At 40.1% G+C, this 13,033-nt stretch overlaps 1 protein-coding gene across 1 annotated transcript in view; it reads left to right on the top strand.

The window, feature by feature from the left end:
• Window positions 1-12,353, top strand: part of LOC140930861 (uncharacterized) — a 52,521-nt gene extending 40,168 nt beyond the window's left edge. Inside the window, exons 19-34 of the mRNA XM_073380574.1 lie at window positions 359-470; window positions 1,345-1,419; window positions 2,525-2,600; window positions 2,697-2,736; window positions 3,302-3,387; window positions 3,732-3,819; window positions 4,104-4,221; window positions 5,092-5,156; window positions 5,506-5,648; window positions 6,342-6,373; window positions 7,111-7,166; window positions 7,674-7,757; window positions 8,393-8,538; window positions 9,344-9,426; window positions 10,052-10,131; window positions 10,607-12,353. Coding sequence (XP_073236675.1) covers window positions 359-470; window positions 1,345-1,419; window positions 2,525-2,600; window positions 2,697-2,736; window positions 3,302-3,387; window positions 3,732-3,819; window positions 4,104-4,221; window positions 5,092-5,156; window positions 5,506-5,648; window positions 6,342-6,373; window positions 7,111-7,166; window positions 7,674-7,757; window positions 8,393-8,538; window positions 9,344-9,426; window positions 10,052-10,131; window positions 10,607-10,889 — 1,567 coding nt within the window. The 3' untranslated portion in view covers window positions 10,890-12,353. The remainder of the gene's footprint in view (window positions 1-358; window positions 471-1,344; window positions 1,420-2,524; window positions 2,601-2,696; window positions 2,737-3,301; window positions 3,388-3,731; window positions 3,820-4,103; window positions 4,222-5,091; window positions 5,157-5,505; window positions 5,649-6,341; window positions 6,374-7,110; window positions 7,167-7,673; window positions 7,758-8,392; window positions 8,539-9,343; window positions 9,427-10,051; window positions 10,132-10,606) is intronic.
• Window positions 12,354-13,033: the final 680 nt, after the last annotated feature.

Genomic DNA, 13,033 nt, shown 5'->3' with positions numbered 1-13,033 from the left:
AATCAAACCCTCCCAAAATATCTGTACCAAAATGTAACCCCCCCAAAAATCCCATGCCGAACTTCAGAGAAAGCATTAAATAATATAACTATAATGAATCTTCAGATTGTTTTGAATACCCCCAAAATTCCTTACTTAAATCAAGCTGCCAAAAAAAATACTTGCCAAAATTTTCCTACCCCCAAAAAATCCCGAATTCAAAATTTCAAACCCAAAAAAACTCTTCGGTCATCCCTGTTACTTGAAATCTGGAGCGCCCCCCCCCCCCCTGGGGTATTTACTATCTTGTAAATGCAGCATTTGCCTCTATGTGGTGAATGCAATAATGTTAGTTGTGTTAATTTCCTGTTCGTTGCAGATGTGTGGAACACTTACTGAGAAATAGAGCTAATGCTAGTAAAAGGGATAAACAAGGTTACAGCCCAGTACACTATGCTGCTGCTAAAGGACATAAACTGGCACTAGAAATGGTAGGCTTGGAAATTAAATGCTATAGGTATTAGCAATGTGAATAACAAAGGTTTGTAGTGTCTTGAAAACCCTTGAATTTTAGAAACCTTTTTTTAAGTCCTTGAAATCGTCCTTCCTTCCTTTGCCATTAACCACATAAGAATACAACACAGGGTGCAAAGAAAATAGTTTTATTTACAGCTTGCCTTTTGGGCAAGCTGAAGCTAGCATTTACTTGCCCAGACACCATTTCAACTAGCCCCAAAAACTTTTTGACTAGCAGAATTGATTTCACAGTTCTTCTGTTATCTGAATTCCTCGACTTGCCCGTCGGGCAAGTTAAAAACAGAATTCACTAGCCCGATAGCAAAATCCACCAGCCCCAGGCTACTGGACACTACTTTCTTTGCACGCCTACAACAACAATAAACATTAAAGATAATAGACACTATTCTAACCAAATTATTTACAAAATTAAATGTTTAAAGTTGTTATGACAAGGAAGGCTATATAGATGCTTATACACTATAGGTTTCCTAGCAATATAGGGTAAACCATGTGAGTTAAGGGTACTGAATGGAAAATTTATTGTTTTTAAAAGTAAAGAAAAGAAGAGAAGAAAAGGTATGTAACTCAACAAAGAGTAGACTTGACTTAGAAAGAAGGAATTCGTTCATTCATTTTGGTCCTTGAAATCCTTGAGGGACATTTTCAAAACTCCAAAAAACTTTGCCACATAGTAATAAAATCTTAAAGAAATGAAAGTCAGGTGTCTCTGAAATAGGAAAAAAAATGCGTGATCACTTCTGTATACACACCCAACTTTTTAGTAAAGGTTACCTCTTCTTCAAACTCCTATAATTATTCTGACATAATGTATCAATATTGTTTTAGTTATTAGATGTAGCTGCAACAGATCTTTTAAATAAAATCACAGGCTTTCCAGCAACAACTCCACTTCACTTAGTGGTAAGTTACTGTAAACAGTGAATTGAAAGTTACTTATTTTATATTAAGGGTTATGAGTGCCAGCTTTGTTCCCTGCCCTGCCCCTCCTATACTGTGGCCCAAATGCTAAAACACAAAGTCATTTCCAATTCCTTGTCTCTAAGCGTCATAAGATAATATCACCTGATTTTCATGGCCCTGGAGGGACTGTAATAACAGCTTTTTACTTTGTTCGTTATGTATATTATAGTGTCTATTTCTTGGAAGTTTTGGCAATTTTAGCATTAATTACCAACTAATCATTAACCCTTTAAGCCCTTAGAGTGATTTGCATCAAATTTCTCCTTTTAATATCAATGCGCTGTAAAACAGAGTGGTCATGAGAATTATGGACATGATCACACAAGATGAATTTGATTGATTATTTTTCAACTTCTCCCCACTACTTTTGTAGTAAATGAATAGGGGCAACAAAGGAGAATTCAAATTTACACCTTGAAGGGGCTATGTCACAAGGATACTGTTGTTTTAGGTCAATTCTGTGCTGAAGTCATTACTCAATGCCCTTTCCTAAGCACAAAATGTTCCGTTAGAGATGTGAAGAAGATATCAACCAATTTTTGTCAGGGAGCACTAATCATAATAATTTTTTTGGTGATACATGTATCACATGAAAAGTTGAAAAAGTTGGGCCAGTCCATGTGCATCCTTCCTATCTGTCACAACAGATGACAAAAAACAGTTTTAATGCCCAACTGTAGTCCTAATTAACAAATCTGGTCCATTGTTTTTGGAATTCAATTGGTGGGAAGTCGAATTTTGGCTTTTTAGCAAATAACACAACATAACCTTTTTAAAACTGTTCAAAAAGAACAGAAAATCCAAAAGGGACATGGGTGGTGAAACATTTTTAAACAGATTCATTTTCGTAAAAATAATTTGAATGGTTCTGTGCTACATTTATGTATTGTTTAGTTTACTCTTTGTGAGAAATTTTTAGACCTTTTAGTGAGGGTGTTATCTTTAAAACTTTGAGCTGTAAAAGGCTGCAAGGTAATTTCAGAATGATGCCTTTGGAACATTTGAACTGAGAAATCATTGTGGCTCACTTTTGTTTGTTGTGTAGGCTTATCATGGCCATTTTCAAGCTCTTCAAGTTCTTTTAGAGTCTTTTCTAGACATTGATATCAAGGATTCTAATGGTAAGTTGATTTTTGGTGCTCTTTCACACTTTGAATTTAATTACTAGATAAAAAAACTAGATAATTTTATCTGGACATTTGTTATTTTTTTTATAGGTCATACTCCTCTGTATTTTGCTTCTTTTCAAGGACACGCGTATGTATCAGTAGTATTTTCATCCCTCATGATTATGGCCTTGTGGTTGTTTCCATTTGCATTCAATTATGGTACAGTTTTTTCAGATGAGTGGGTCTTGTGAAAAGGTTGTCCTATTTTGCTCGGTTAGAATAGAAACACTTGTCTTCAAACGGAAATTTCCAAATAAATTTTCTGCTATATTTTGATAACATGTTAAAGATGTAAAACAGTTGATTATGTCAATAATTCATAAAACAAAGAAGAGTTTTTGTGATAAAAGCAGCGAGTGAAAGTGTCTAAGTTACAGGGTCATTTGCTGTAATGCTCAGTGTTGAATTTGCCGTAGTTTATCTGCCTGGGGCATCATTTCGGCTCTTTACTTTATTGTACCTGTCACAGCTCCCAAATTAAGCTCCTCTAAGCTCGTCAGTTATCGGTATGAGTGCTTTTCGTTCAGAGATTATCAAGATTTACCTTCAATTCATGTAGCTTCTGCTTGACATAAAGTTTTTTAAACCTTTTGCTTGGTTCCCTTTCTAGTCCGGAATGACAAAATGATGGTCTCTCCTGTTTTCTTTTGCAGCGAATGTGTCGAATGTCTCTTAGAACATAATGCCAAAGTTTTAGTTTATGACAATGTTACCAAGAGAACACCGCTCCATGCTGCAGGTAAAGATTTGTATATACAACGGCACTGCTTCGTTGTTTGCAATAAAAAGAATGAATGTGTTTGAGTATTTTTATAAGGAAGTTCATGTGTGTTCAATTTTTTTTATAGATACCCCTGGCCCTTGTTGAGTCCAGACAGTAAAAAGTTTGTTACACAGTCGAACCCCCACTAACCTTAACGGCCACCTCTCTACAACGGCCATTTTTTTGTCGGACAGTCCATACATTCACTCTTGTTCCAACTTCTCTACTCGGCAACGGCCACCTTTCTATAATGGCCACTTTCTCCTGTCCCCAAGGGGCCTTTGTAGAGAGGTTCAACGGTACCTTCTTTTGGTTTGCAGCTTATAATGGGCACACGGACTGTTTAAGACTTCTTTTACAATACAGCCAAATAGAGGTTGCGATAGACTGTACAGATGCTGAAGAAAGGTTAGTCGTAGGTTCCTTCAGTTCATTTTGTCTTAAGTTGAAACTGTTAGCTTTTAGGGACAACTCTAGCGAACATCCGAGTATGAATCAAGACTAAAAAAAATGTATGCTTTGGGATTGTTCACACAAACCTTGGCTGTGACTTAGAATGATTAATCATACTGCTATAAAAGTCCCTTCCTTGGGCAAGGCTGTGCTTTAAGGAAAAATAAAGGGGGATCATGTGTCTTGATTGCTAGTAGTCTATTGGTAATAATGTGCTCCACGTTTTGTTCTCTTTACAGGACTCCTTTAATGGCTGCAGTTGGCAACGGATTCGTGGACTGTGCCAACCTGTTACTCAGTGAAGGCGCCAATATGTTAGCCTTGGATATGTATCATCGAAGTGCTCTTCACAGAGCTGTAAGCAGCAGCAAGAACTTTCATCATATAACCCTCTTGACTACTTTTCTCCGTAATTCTTTTGTTGAAAAATTAGGGTGGTATGATTTCATCTAATTCTGTGTACACCTCCCGCCCCTTCTCCGTTTTTTTTTTGAGGGGAGGGAAGGGAGGTCTGTACACAGGCTAGGTTTCATCCTTTTGGTCTTTTTAGGTTAAAAGCTATCCACTCTTGAGCAACTGTTAAGCTTCTCTATGTAACCGTGATTTGAAGTTCTTTCGAAGCTACCTTCTTTGTTAAAGGAAATCGTAATCAAGTGATGTGTCCATGCAACTCGAACTTTTCCTCTATTTTACAATACATAATTTTTTTGGAATTCTTATTTGGGGCGTTCTTTAATAGGTGAATAAGGAGAGGGGATCTTTGAGGGGAGCTGAACGAGATTAACTGTACTGCGGTTTGTCTATGACTTCGGTTATTGAAAATAGTACGTGTTTGCACTTTCTTCTAAATTGAATTTTCTGGGAAACTGCCCACCTACCCCTCCCTTAAGTAAGCTGCGAGCAAGCTCTCCTATTTGGGTGAGTGAAGCGAGTCTCGTCTCTCTCCTTTCCTCGGCCCCTCGCTCGCGCGTTCTCGTGAGGCTCACTTCGCTTGCCCAAATAGGAGAGCTTGCTCGCAGGCTATCCCTTAAGCAAACATTAACACTCACTTCTCACTTAGGGCAAAATATTTGCTTAAGGAAGGGACAGGTGGGGTGTTTCCCAGAAACCTCACTTGATTCTTACTTTCGACGAAATGGACAATATTGTCAAAGTGCTGCCAGACATTGAGCACAGCTTAAGCTAAACTGATTTAGTTTCCCTGTTTCTGTTTTTTAAATTTTTCAGGCAGCAAATGGTCACGATGACTGCGCTGAATCTCTTTTACACAGGGAAGCAGATTCTCTTTGTAGGTAGGTTGGATACGAGTTCGTAATTGAAGTAATATGTAGTGTCATTTTTGTTTAATTTCTCCATAAGTTGTCAATTAACTCTTTAAACCCTAAGATCAAAATTTGAATTCTCATTTGTTGCCCATATTAATTTCTTACAGAAGTAGTGGGGAGAAGTTGTTAAAATATCAGGCGAATTCATCTTGTGTGATAATGTCCGTATTTCTCGTGACCACTCTATTTTAGAAAGCATTGATATTACAAGGAGAAATTTGATGATGATCACTCTTAAGGCTTAAAGGGTTAAATAGGAATGCATCACTGGAGTGTTACCCTGTTTCTTACCTTTATGTCCCTCTTTCGTTTTCAGAGATTGCAATGGTCGCACACCTCTTCATTTTGCAGCAGCTTGTGGCCATGTTGGCATTCTCAATGGTCTCTTACAAGTCGTAGGTAGTGGTGTTCACATGGACAATCACGGATACACGCCGCTTCACTGGGCTTGTTTTAACGGTAAGAACTAATGCCCCCTTAGTGCGAATTGAACAACATAATTTATTAGTTGAGGCAAGCATTGTGAAACAGCGCAGTGTTCGTTTTGTTATACCTAAACTAGAATACCCACAGGGAAAAACATTGTTTCTCGGCGTACGGCCAGTTTGTCTGCACACCGGTTCTCCCCTCCGCAAAATTGAGCCCGCAAGGACTCGATATATAATTTTCGAGGCCGAGCACCTTCTTAATTTAGGGTCTGGTAAGCGGGCCCCCACTGAATCCGCCACGGCACAATACAGCTTTTTCGGATTCAGTACGTTTACAATGCGCTGATACTTTGCTTGTTTTGTATTCGGGGTTTTCCCTGTACTGTTTCATGCAGGGATACTTGCGGGATAAGTAAAATTCAAACATGCCGTTAGTTTGACTAGTATTAACCATTTTGAGACTGCGGTCGACGCTGGGTCGGTGTTGTGTCGAGTTGCACTCTGGGACTGTCTTGGGGGAGAAATTTGGTCCAGTGTTCTACGCGACCTCGAAATAGCCAGTAAAAGAAGCGATAACAATCTTAAAACACACCCATTTAATGCCATTTGCAGCACCAACCAGTGTCAGTCGCTCTGTGGCCCAGTGTATTACATATTTTACCGTCTTTGCCAATAAATAAACTGCTTTTAAGAGAGATATTTCTAAATGTTGTTTCATTGACAGGTCATGATACTTGCGTGGATATCTTGTTAGAGGTACGAAATACGTTCTCATCTGCGTGTTCATTTTGTTACAGTTTGTACAGGAGGGGGGGGAGGACTGTACTATCAAAATTTAAATTCTGATTTGTGTACTCTGTACATTTCCCTTAGAAGTAGTAGGAGGAAATTGTTCAAAAAGAATCCTGTAAATTTGTTCTTTTGGCCATGTCATTAATATTCATGATTACTTTGATTCATAAAGCTCTGATATTATTTTAGTACAAGGAGAAATTAGATGCTGATCGCTTTGAAGCTTAAAGGGTTAAGGGACTCTTTTATATGGTGCGGAAATCCCTGTGAACCGGCTCAGTTTCAATAGCAAGTCCCTGTGCTGCTAACTGCAAGCATAAGTACTCTAGTTCACTTCTTGTACAAACAAGATCCAAGTAGTTTTAGACACAGGTCTACTATTAATTTAATTCCGACCGACCGCACGCTCAGACGCGCGCACGCACGCGAACGAACGAACGATGATGTCACGGTTCAACTCGGAAAAAGAAAATATCGAGTTTCTAATGAGATTCAAGCCCATGACCAGTATTGTGGAAGGCCCTTGTCTCCATTTCCGCTGGGAACCCGAAAAAACAACATTACATTTTATAAAATTATAATTATAGAGTAGATCACACTCAAAAAGTGGGTTTGGTTCCACGATGCATTGCTAGCGCTCGCTGATTGTCGCAGTGTTAAGCTGTGATTTTTGAAAGGAAATATTCTGTATTTGTCCTTAGGGAGACAATTCCAAGGCATTTGATGGGAATCCATTTTCGCCACTTCACTGCGCTGTGTAAGTATTTTAGTACGATTACTCATCTCTTGAATGGAATTTCAAGTACCCTTTGTCTCTGTCCTAAATTACTTATCTGTCTTTGCCAATGAAACTGAAACAAGCACTTCATTTGTCCGGCATACTTGGCCACTCACGGGATACAAAAATGATTGCTTTTAGTTTGCTTTACAATATTATGTGGTGCTGTGGCGAGAGCACTTGCTTTCCTCCACCTCGTGGCATGGGTTCCAATTCCAGTAACGGCGCTATAATATGTAGGTTGAGTTTGCCAGTTCTGTTCTGAACGCACCCCTTTTACCATTTCCCAAGCCAGAATGAATTGTTTTCCAGTTATTGAAAATGTATTACCGCGAAGTGACAATATCCGGGTACGTGACCCGTGACGCGTGACGAACCCCTAAGAACGTCTGCGTGGGATGCTACTATCCTGGTACAAGGTTGAGAAGAAACTGAACTAATAGAAAACTGCCATTTAGATACAATTCTATTTTCCCTTTTATTTAGGATAAACGACTACGAATCCTGTGCAGAAATGTTGCTAGATACGCTAGGAGATGAAATAGTCAACATGTGTGATAAAAAAGACAGGTGGGCAATATGAGCTTTTTTGAGTGACGAACGTCAACCGGAAGTAGACTTTTTGCATTCTCGGACAGGGGTTTTGCCCCAATTCTCAGGCGTCTTCTCTTTATGAGTTAAGACACTTGGTGATACAAATTTAGTCGCGTAAAGGCATAGTAACAGGAAAAAGACCACACTTCCATTTGACGTGCGTCGCTCAAAAAAAGTCTTTGCTTAAGCTTCCAAATGATATGGAATCGCACTCTACTTCTTTTAAAGTTAAAAAGCTTGTCTGTTGTAATGTCCTTGTTTACGTTCCATGGTTACACCCTTTTATATTCAACGAGGGGAAATGCGCAACCAAATGGTCTGGTTTTTTTTCTAACCTATTTCAGTTTTGGCTTAAATTTGGTTGTAGTCGGTTGAGTCTTACCCTTGGTGACACAGACTTATCATGCGCGGCTTCCTTTTTCGATCAAGTCACCACCTGTGGCTTTGGTCTTCAGCCAAAGATGTGTCGGCACGGTACAAACACCGCAGTATAAAAAACCCCGAAGACATTCTTGATAGAATAACATTTAATGGAATGCAGCGAACAAACCAGGCGTTGAAATCAAAGCTAGTCTTAGACATCCCATTATTTTTTCTCTGGATGGTTACAGATCACCCTTGCACGCCGCAGCATTTAATGATCAGGTAGAATGTCTTCAGCTTCTTCTGTCCAGAGGAGGAAATGTTGACGCCGTGGATCAGAGTGGTAGAACACCTCTTATTATGGCCGCTGACAATGGGCATGCTGGCGCTGTAGGTAAGTTGGCCCAAGTCAGGGAACAAGAACAAGAAACAGCATACTGTGAGAAAATATGGCTCATCTACTATCTTCAACTTTCCGTGCTGTCTAAACTCATATGTTCCCTTATAGATTCTGCTCCTCCGAGCTTTCCTTTTATAATTTTCATAGAAACCCTCTAGGCGAATTCTGCAATCTGATAGACTAACGTACTCTTTATCTTCACGTGATAGACAATGATAGACAGACCGATAGACAGCTAGGTGTCGTTTTCAAGAAACAAAGAAACTAAAAACAACAACAACACAGCAAATGCAAAAACCAAAACTGTGCCCCCCCTCCCCCACCACCACCATACAAACCTTGGACGAAACAATAGATTTGCACAGATTTCATCCTTGGAATTATGTCGCAAGTTGTTTTGTAAACACTGAGGAGTAAATCTGGAGCAAAGATGGTAAATGCCACATTTGCATACCAGGGGGTGTAAATTACAAGGCAAATGTGGCATTTGCCATCTTTACCCCGTTTTACTCCTCAGTTTTGACAAATTTGCCACATATTTGCAAAGAGCAAATTTGTGCAAATCCATTTTTTCGTCCAGTGAAACGTGTGTAAAATTCCGCCATTTTGCGGAGCTATATCTTCTGAACAAATCACCTTCAAACTTGGCACCTTTACTGATTTCAAGGTGTTCTTTCCAGCCGTCTTGATGGATTTCGCTAGCTACTCCCAGTAAAAAGTTGAAAAAAAAAAAAAAAGGGAAGGGTCTCCTCAAGCTAATTCATGTTTGTTACAAATTAATGATCTGCTTCCTTTGCAGAATTTCTTGTTGGCGATGGTGGAGCGGACATAAATGTAGCTGATAACAATAAAAATACCGCCTTACACGTCGCTTGTAGCCAGGTGAGAAAAACTAATTTTTGGGCCAACGGTGCGTCCATTTGCTCGTAGCTTGAAGTTGGACCGGTTTCAAACTTTGCGGAACAGCTCACGTACTTTCCTTAAAGAACGTAGAATATTCACCCAAAATGCTTCTTGTTCACGCGCAAACTATACTTAAAGTAAACGAAATTTATGTGCAGTTTCACTGCTTGAGTTCGTATTGAAACGACCATGTGTATAAACGACTTTGTATCGGAACGAACAGTTTCCATTTTGACCCCATGGAAGTAGCAGCTTTTACGGGGCTTAAGACCTTAAGGCACCTTAGATACGATCGTTTTGGCTTAGCGCGAGGAATCATTTACCTGCTCCAAATTCGAAATTTAAGGGTTCTAAAATATGACGCTGAAAGTGCGCATATTTTGACTACGAAAATGCTGACTTAACGAATCCGTGAAGTTAACTTTAGCTCATAACTTCAGTTTCTATAGATTTGTACATGGGGTGGTCTTGTTTCTAATCTTGAATTTTCTTTCTCGATTACGTTGTCTTTCATGAAAAACCACCAAACAGAAAGGTGGGTTTGGTCTGCTAAGCTGCTAAGTTTACAACAACGTCATTAATAAATGCTCATGTTCCGCTTCAGGGTAACGCGGCCTGTGCTCTTTTGATCCTGGACAAAATGGAGGATGGCTTTCTCAGTTTGGCAAATAACGCTCTTCAAACGTAAGTAGGCAGCGACAGCTTCGGTAAGAGAAGCCTCCCTCCGTATGCAGCGATAGAGACGCTTGCTCTTCGCATCTTGCTCTTGTTGCTTATTCGTTTACTTACGAACCAATGCGCAAAACGGAAATTTCAGTAAATCAAGTTTGTGATTAAACACGATCAGTAATGAAGTTTGGAATTGTTAAATATGTCCTTTAGTACCAAGTTGTTTGAATATCTGTTAACCTTAATACTGGGTTAACTGCAAACAGAGCATACGAGTACTTACAGTGACTTAACGTGGATTTGCTCCACTGACCTAGCCGTACTGTACCTTTGCTTTGCTTAATGCTGTTGTTTATTGTGGGCGGACAGAATTGGACTACGTTGAACAACGCGTTCGCCCTCTGTCGTAAGCTGCATAGCATATTAGACATGTACCATTTTTACATAGCAGTAAAATTTCAAAGCGGCTCCCTGGCTTTTGTTTCAATAGGCCCTTACACTTATCCGCACGAAACGGTCTGGTACCAGTTGTCCAGGAGCTAATAGCCAGAGGCGCCAATTTACTGACCGAGGATGAGGACGGTCATAATCCCGCTCTCGCTTGTGCCCCCAACCCTCAAGTAGCCGACTGTTTGGCCCTGATTCTGGTTGCTATGGTACCGAGCTTAGGGTCTCCTTTGGCTACGTCTGCGCGTCTGGATAACTCAGAAGACCATTCCGATGAAGAGGACGGTATAGACTTTGCTACGCCTACACATAATGCTACAGTGTGACAAGGTTTCACGGGTCTGCAATTTTTACTCCATCTAGGAACGTTTTATATTGAATTCTAATTACTGAGAAGAAACTAAACGAGAAAATGTACAGTGCGCTCAGGGGATGTCTTTTTATAATTGGTGTTCAGCCCGGTTAGAAATGACGTTCGTATGTTTAAAGCCCTGTGCAAACGGACGCAACATGGTTGGCCAACAACTCCTAACATTGTTGGATGTTACATGTTGCGTCCGTTTGTACACCCTGTTGCATGTTATAATATTGCGTGTTGTTAAGAGTTGTTGCGCAACGTTTGAAACGGGTCAAACTTTTAGCCCCGTGCAAACGAACGCAGCATTTTTGGCTAACAACTCCCAACATTTTCGGGAGTTGTTGCGTCCGTTTGCACGTAGGTTAACAGTACTGAGACCAGGACGAATCAACAATATGTAAAATGTGCTTTGTAACCGTAGACGAAGCGAATAACTACCACGCATCAGTGAAAACGTAAGCCGTGCAACCTCTAAATTTTCTTGAATGACAGGCAAAGACACGCAAATATGCGCTCTTTTGTTAGTTTTTTCTTTTTTAAGCTGAGCTCTCTTTTGCGTATCCCGTTTTGTCGCTGTTTTCATACTAGGCCTTGAGCAGACTAAACACTTGCCCGTTTTCTTTTGAAAACGTTTGTACCTTTTCGCATCCACTCATAGCTTTTCTCGTCGATTTTGCCGTCCACCGGTAAAGCGACGTGACAGAGCCTCAAGTTAAAACGCCTGAGATACAATAAAATGATTATACGACCTGCTGAATTCGCCACTTTAGAAACGAGGGGGCATTAAGCCGAGTTAATTTTCACAAAAACTGCCGGCAGCGTTACTGGGGACGCGCTGGTCAGACATCAGCCATGACCTTTCCTGACCCAGAAGTCTTTGCGAAAGTTAACTCGGAACTAAGGAAACTGGGCAGAGGTAACTTTCGAAAAGACTTCTGGGACTGTAACAGGGGAAAGGAAGAAAGGCTGATATCTGGCGGATACTAAACCTCACGGGAGCGTATTCTTGCAAATTACGCTTCTGAAAACTTCCGTTTATCTTCCATCCATCTATCTAAAGAAGTGTGGACAGCAGGCCTTTGCCAAGAGAGAAAACTGTGTGTATCATATCTACGATGGTGCATCTTATTTGCCCCCCCCCCCCCCCTCCCCCAAATTTTACATAACCTTTGTTTTCCATTTCTCTTTGGTATTACAGCTGTCCCAAACGAAATTGAAAACAATGCTTATACAAACTTTTGGGGGCAAATAAGGTGCATTATGGGAGATGTACAAGTAGGGTATTCGGGCACTTTTTAATTTGTGAATGACTTGAGCCATAATTGAGTTGTAAAAACAGTGGCCATTTTAGTCCAGTAGTATTTGCCGAGAGGTGTTGCAAATTCTTGGAGGTGAGGGGAAGGGAAGTAATAAACAGTTTCATTTGTTTTAACATTGTAGTGCTTTTTTTAACACTTAGCAAGGCCGAATGAGGCGTGCCTGTACTTAGTTACGCTACAGTTAACAACGTTGCAATTTCCTAGGGAGTTGTTGGTTATGACCACTTAACAGATAGGGCCGCAACTATGCAATGTTTACATAATTAATCTGGTAATGATGTGGTTCTCGATGTCAAATTGTTCGAATTTACGTTTCCCCTGGTCTATTGTTGTAAAGTTCTGAGTTCTGCGAACGAAAAAGCTTAAATTTTTCTTGTAAAGAGTATATTCCACGCATAATGGCCGGCGTTTGCAATTAATTTTTGTGGCCTTTCGTCTTTTTTGTCTGTCGTTGGTAAGCAATAGCCAGAAGAACAGAATTACTACTTTGACCAATCAGCGCTCATTAACCAAATTCCGGACAAATATACGTCATCAGTATGAACTTTTTCGGGCCGAATTGAGGGAGACTGTTGTATTCGCAGGCTACCGATGCATTGTTACAGCCCAACCCGCCACCGTCTGTGAAAAGTCAGGGATTTTTTTCATGTCTTGATATGTCAAAAAATTTTGCAAGAATGCCAGGAATAATTCCGAGGGTGGTTTTGGTTTATTTAGAGGATATAAATACGGTTTGCATAGTTTCGTCAGAACCAAGCGCAAACCATAAGGGTGATGTTACACGGTACGATAA

This window comes from Porites lutea, chromosome 3, assembly GCF_958299795.1.
Source record: "Porites lutea chromosome 3, jaPorLute2.1, whole genome shotgun sequence".
Classification (NCBI taxonomy): Eukaryota; Metazoa; Cnidaria; class Anthozoa; order Scleractinia; family Poritidae; genus Porites; species Porites lutea.
Note: the sequence above shows the minus strand (reverse complement) of the source record. Positions and strands in the feature narration are given on the sequence as shown.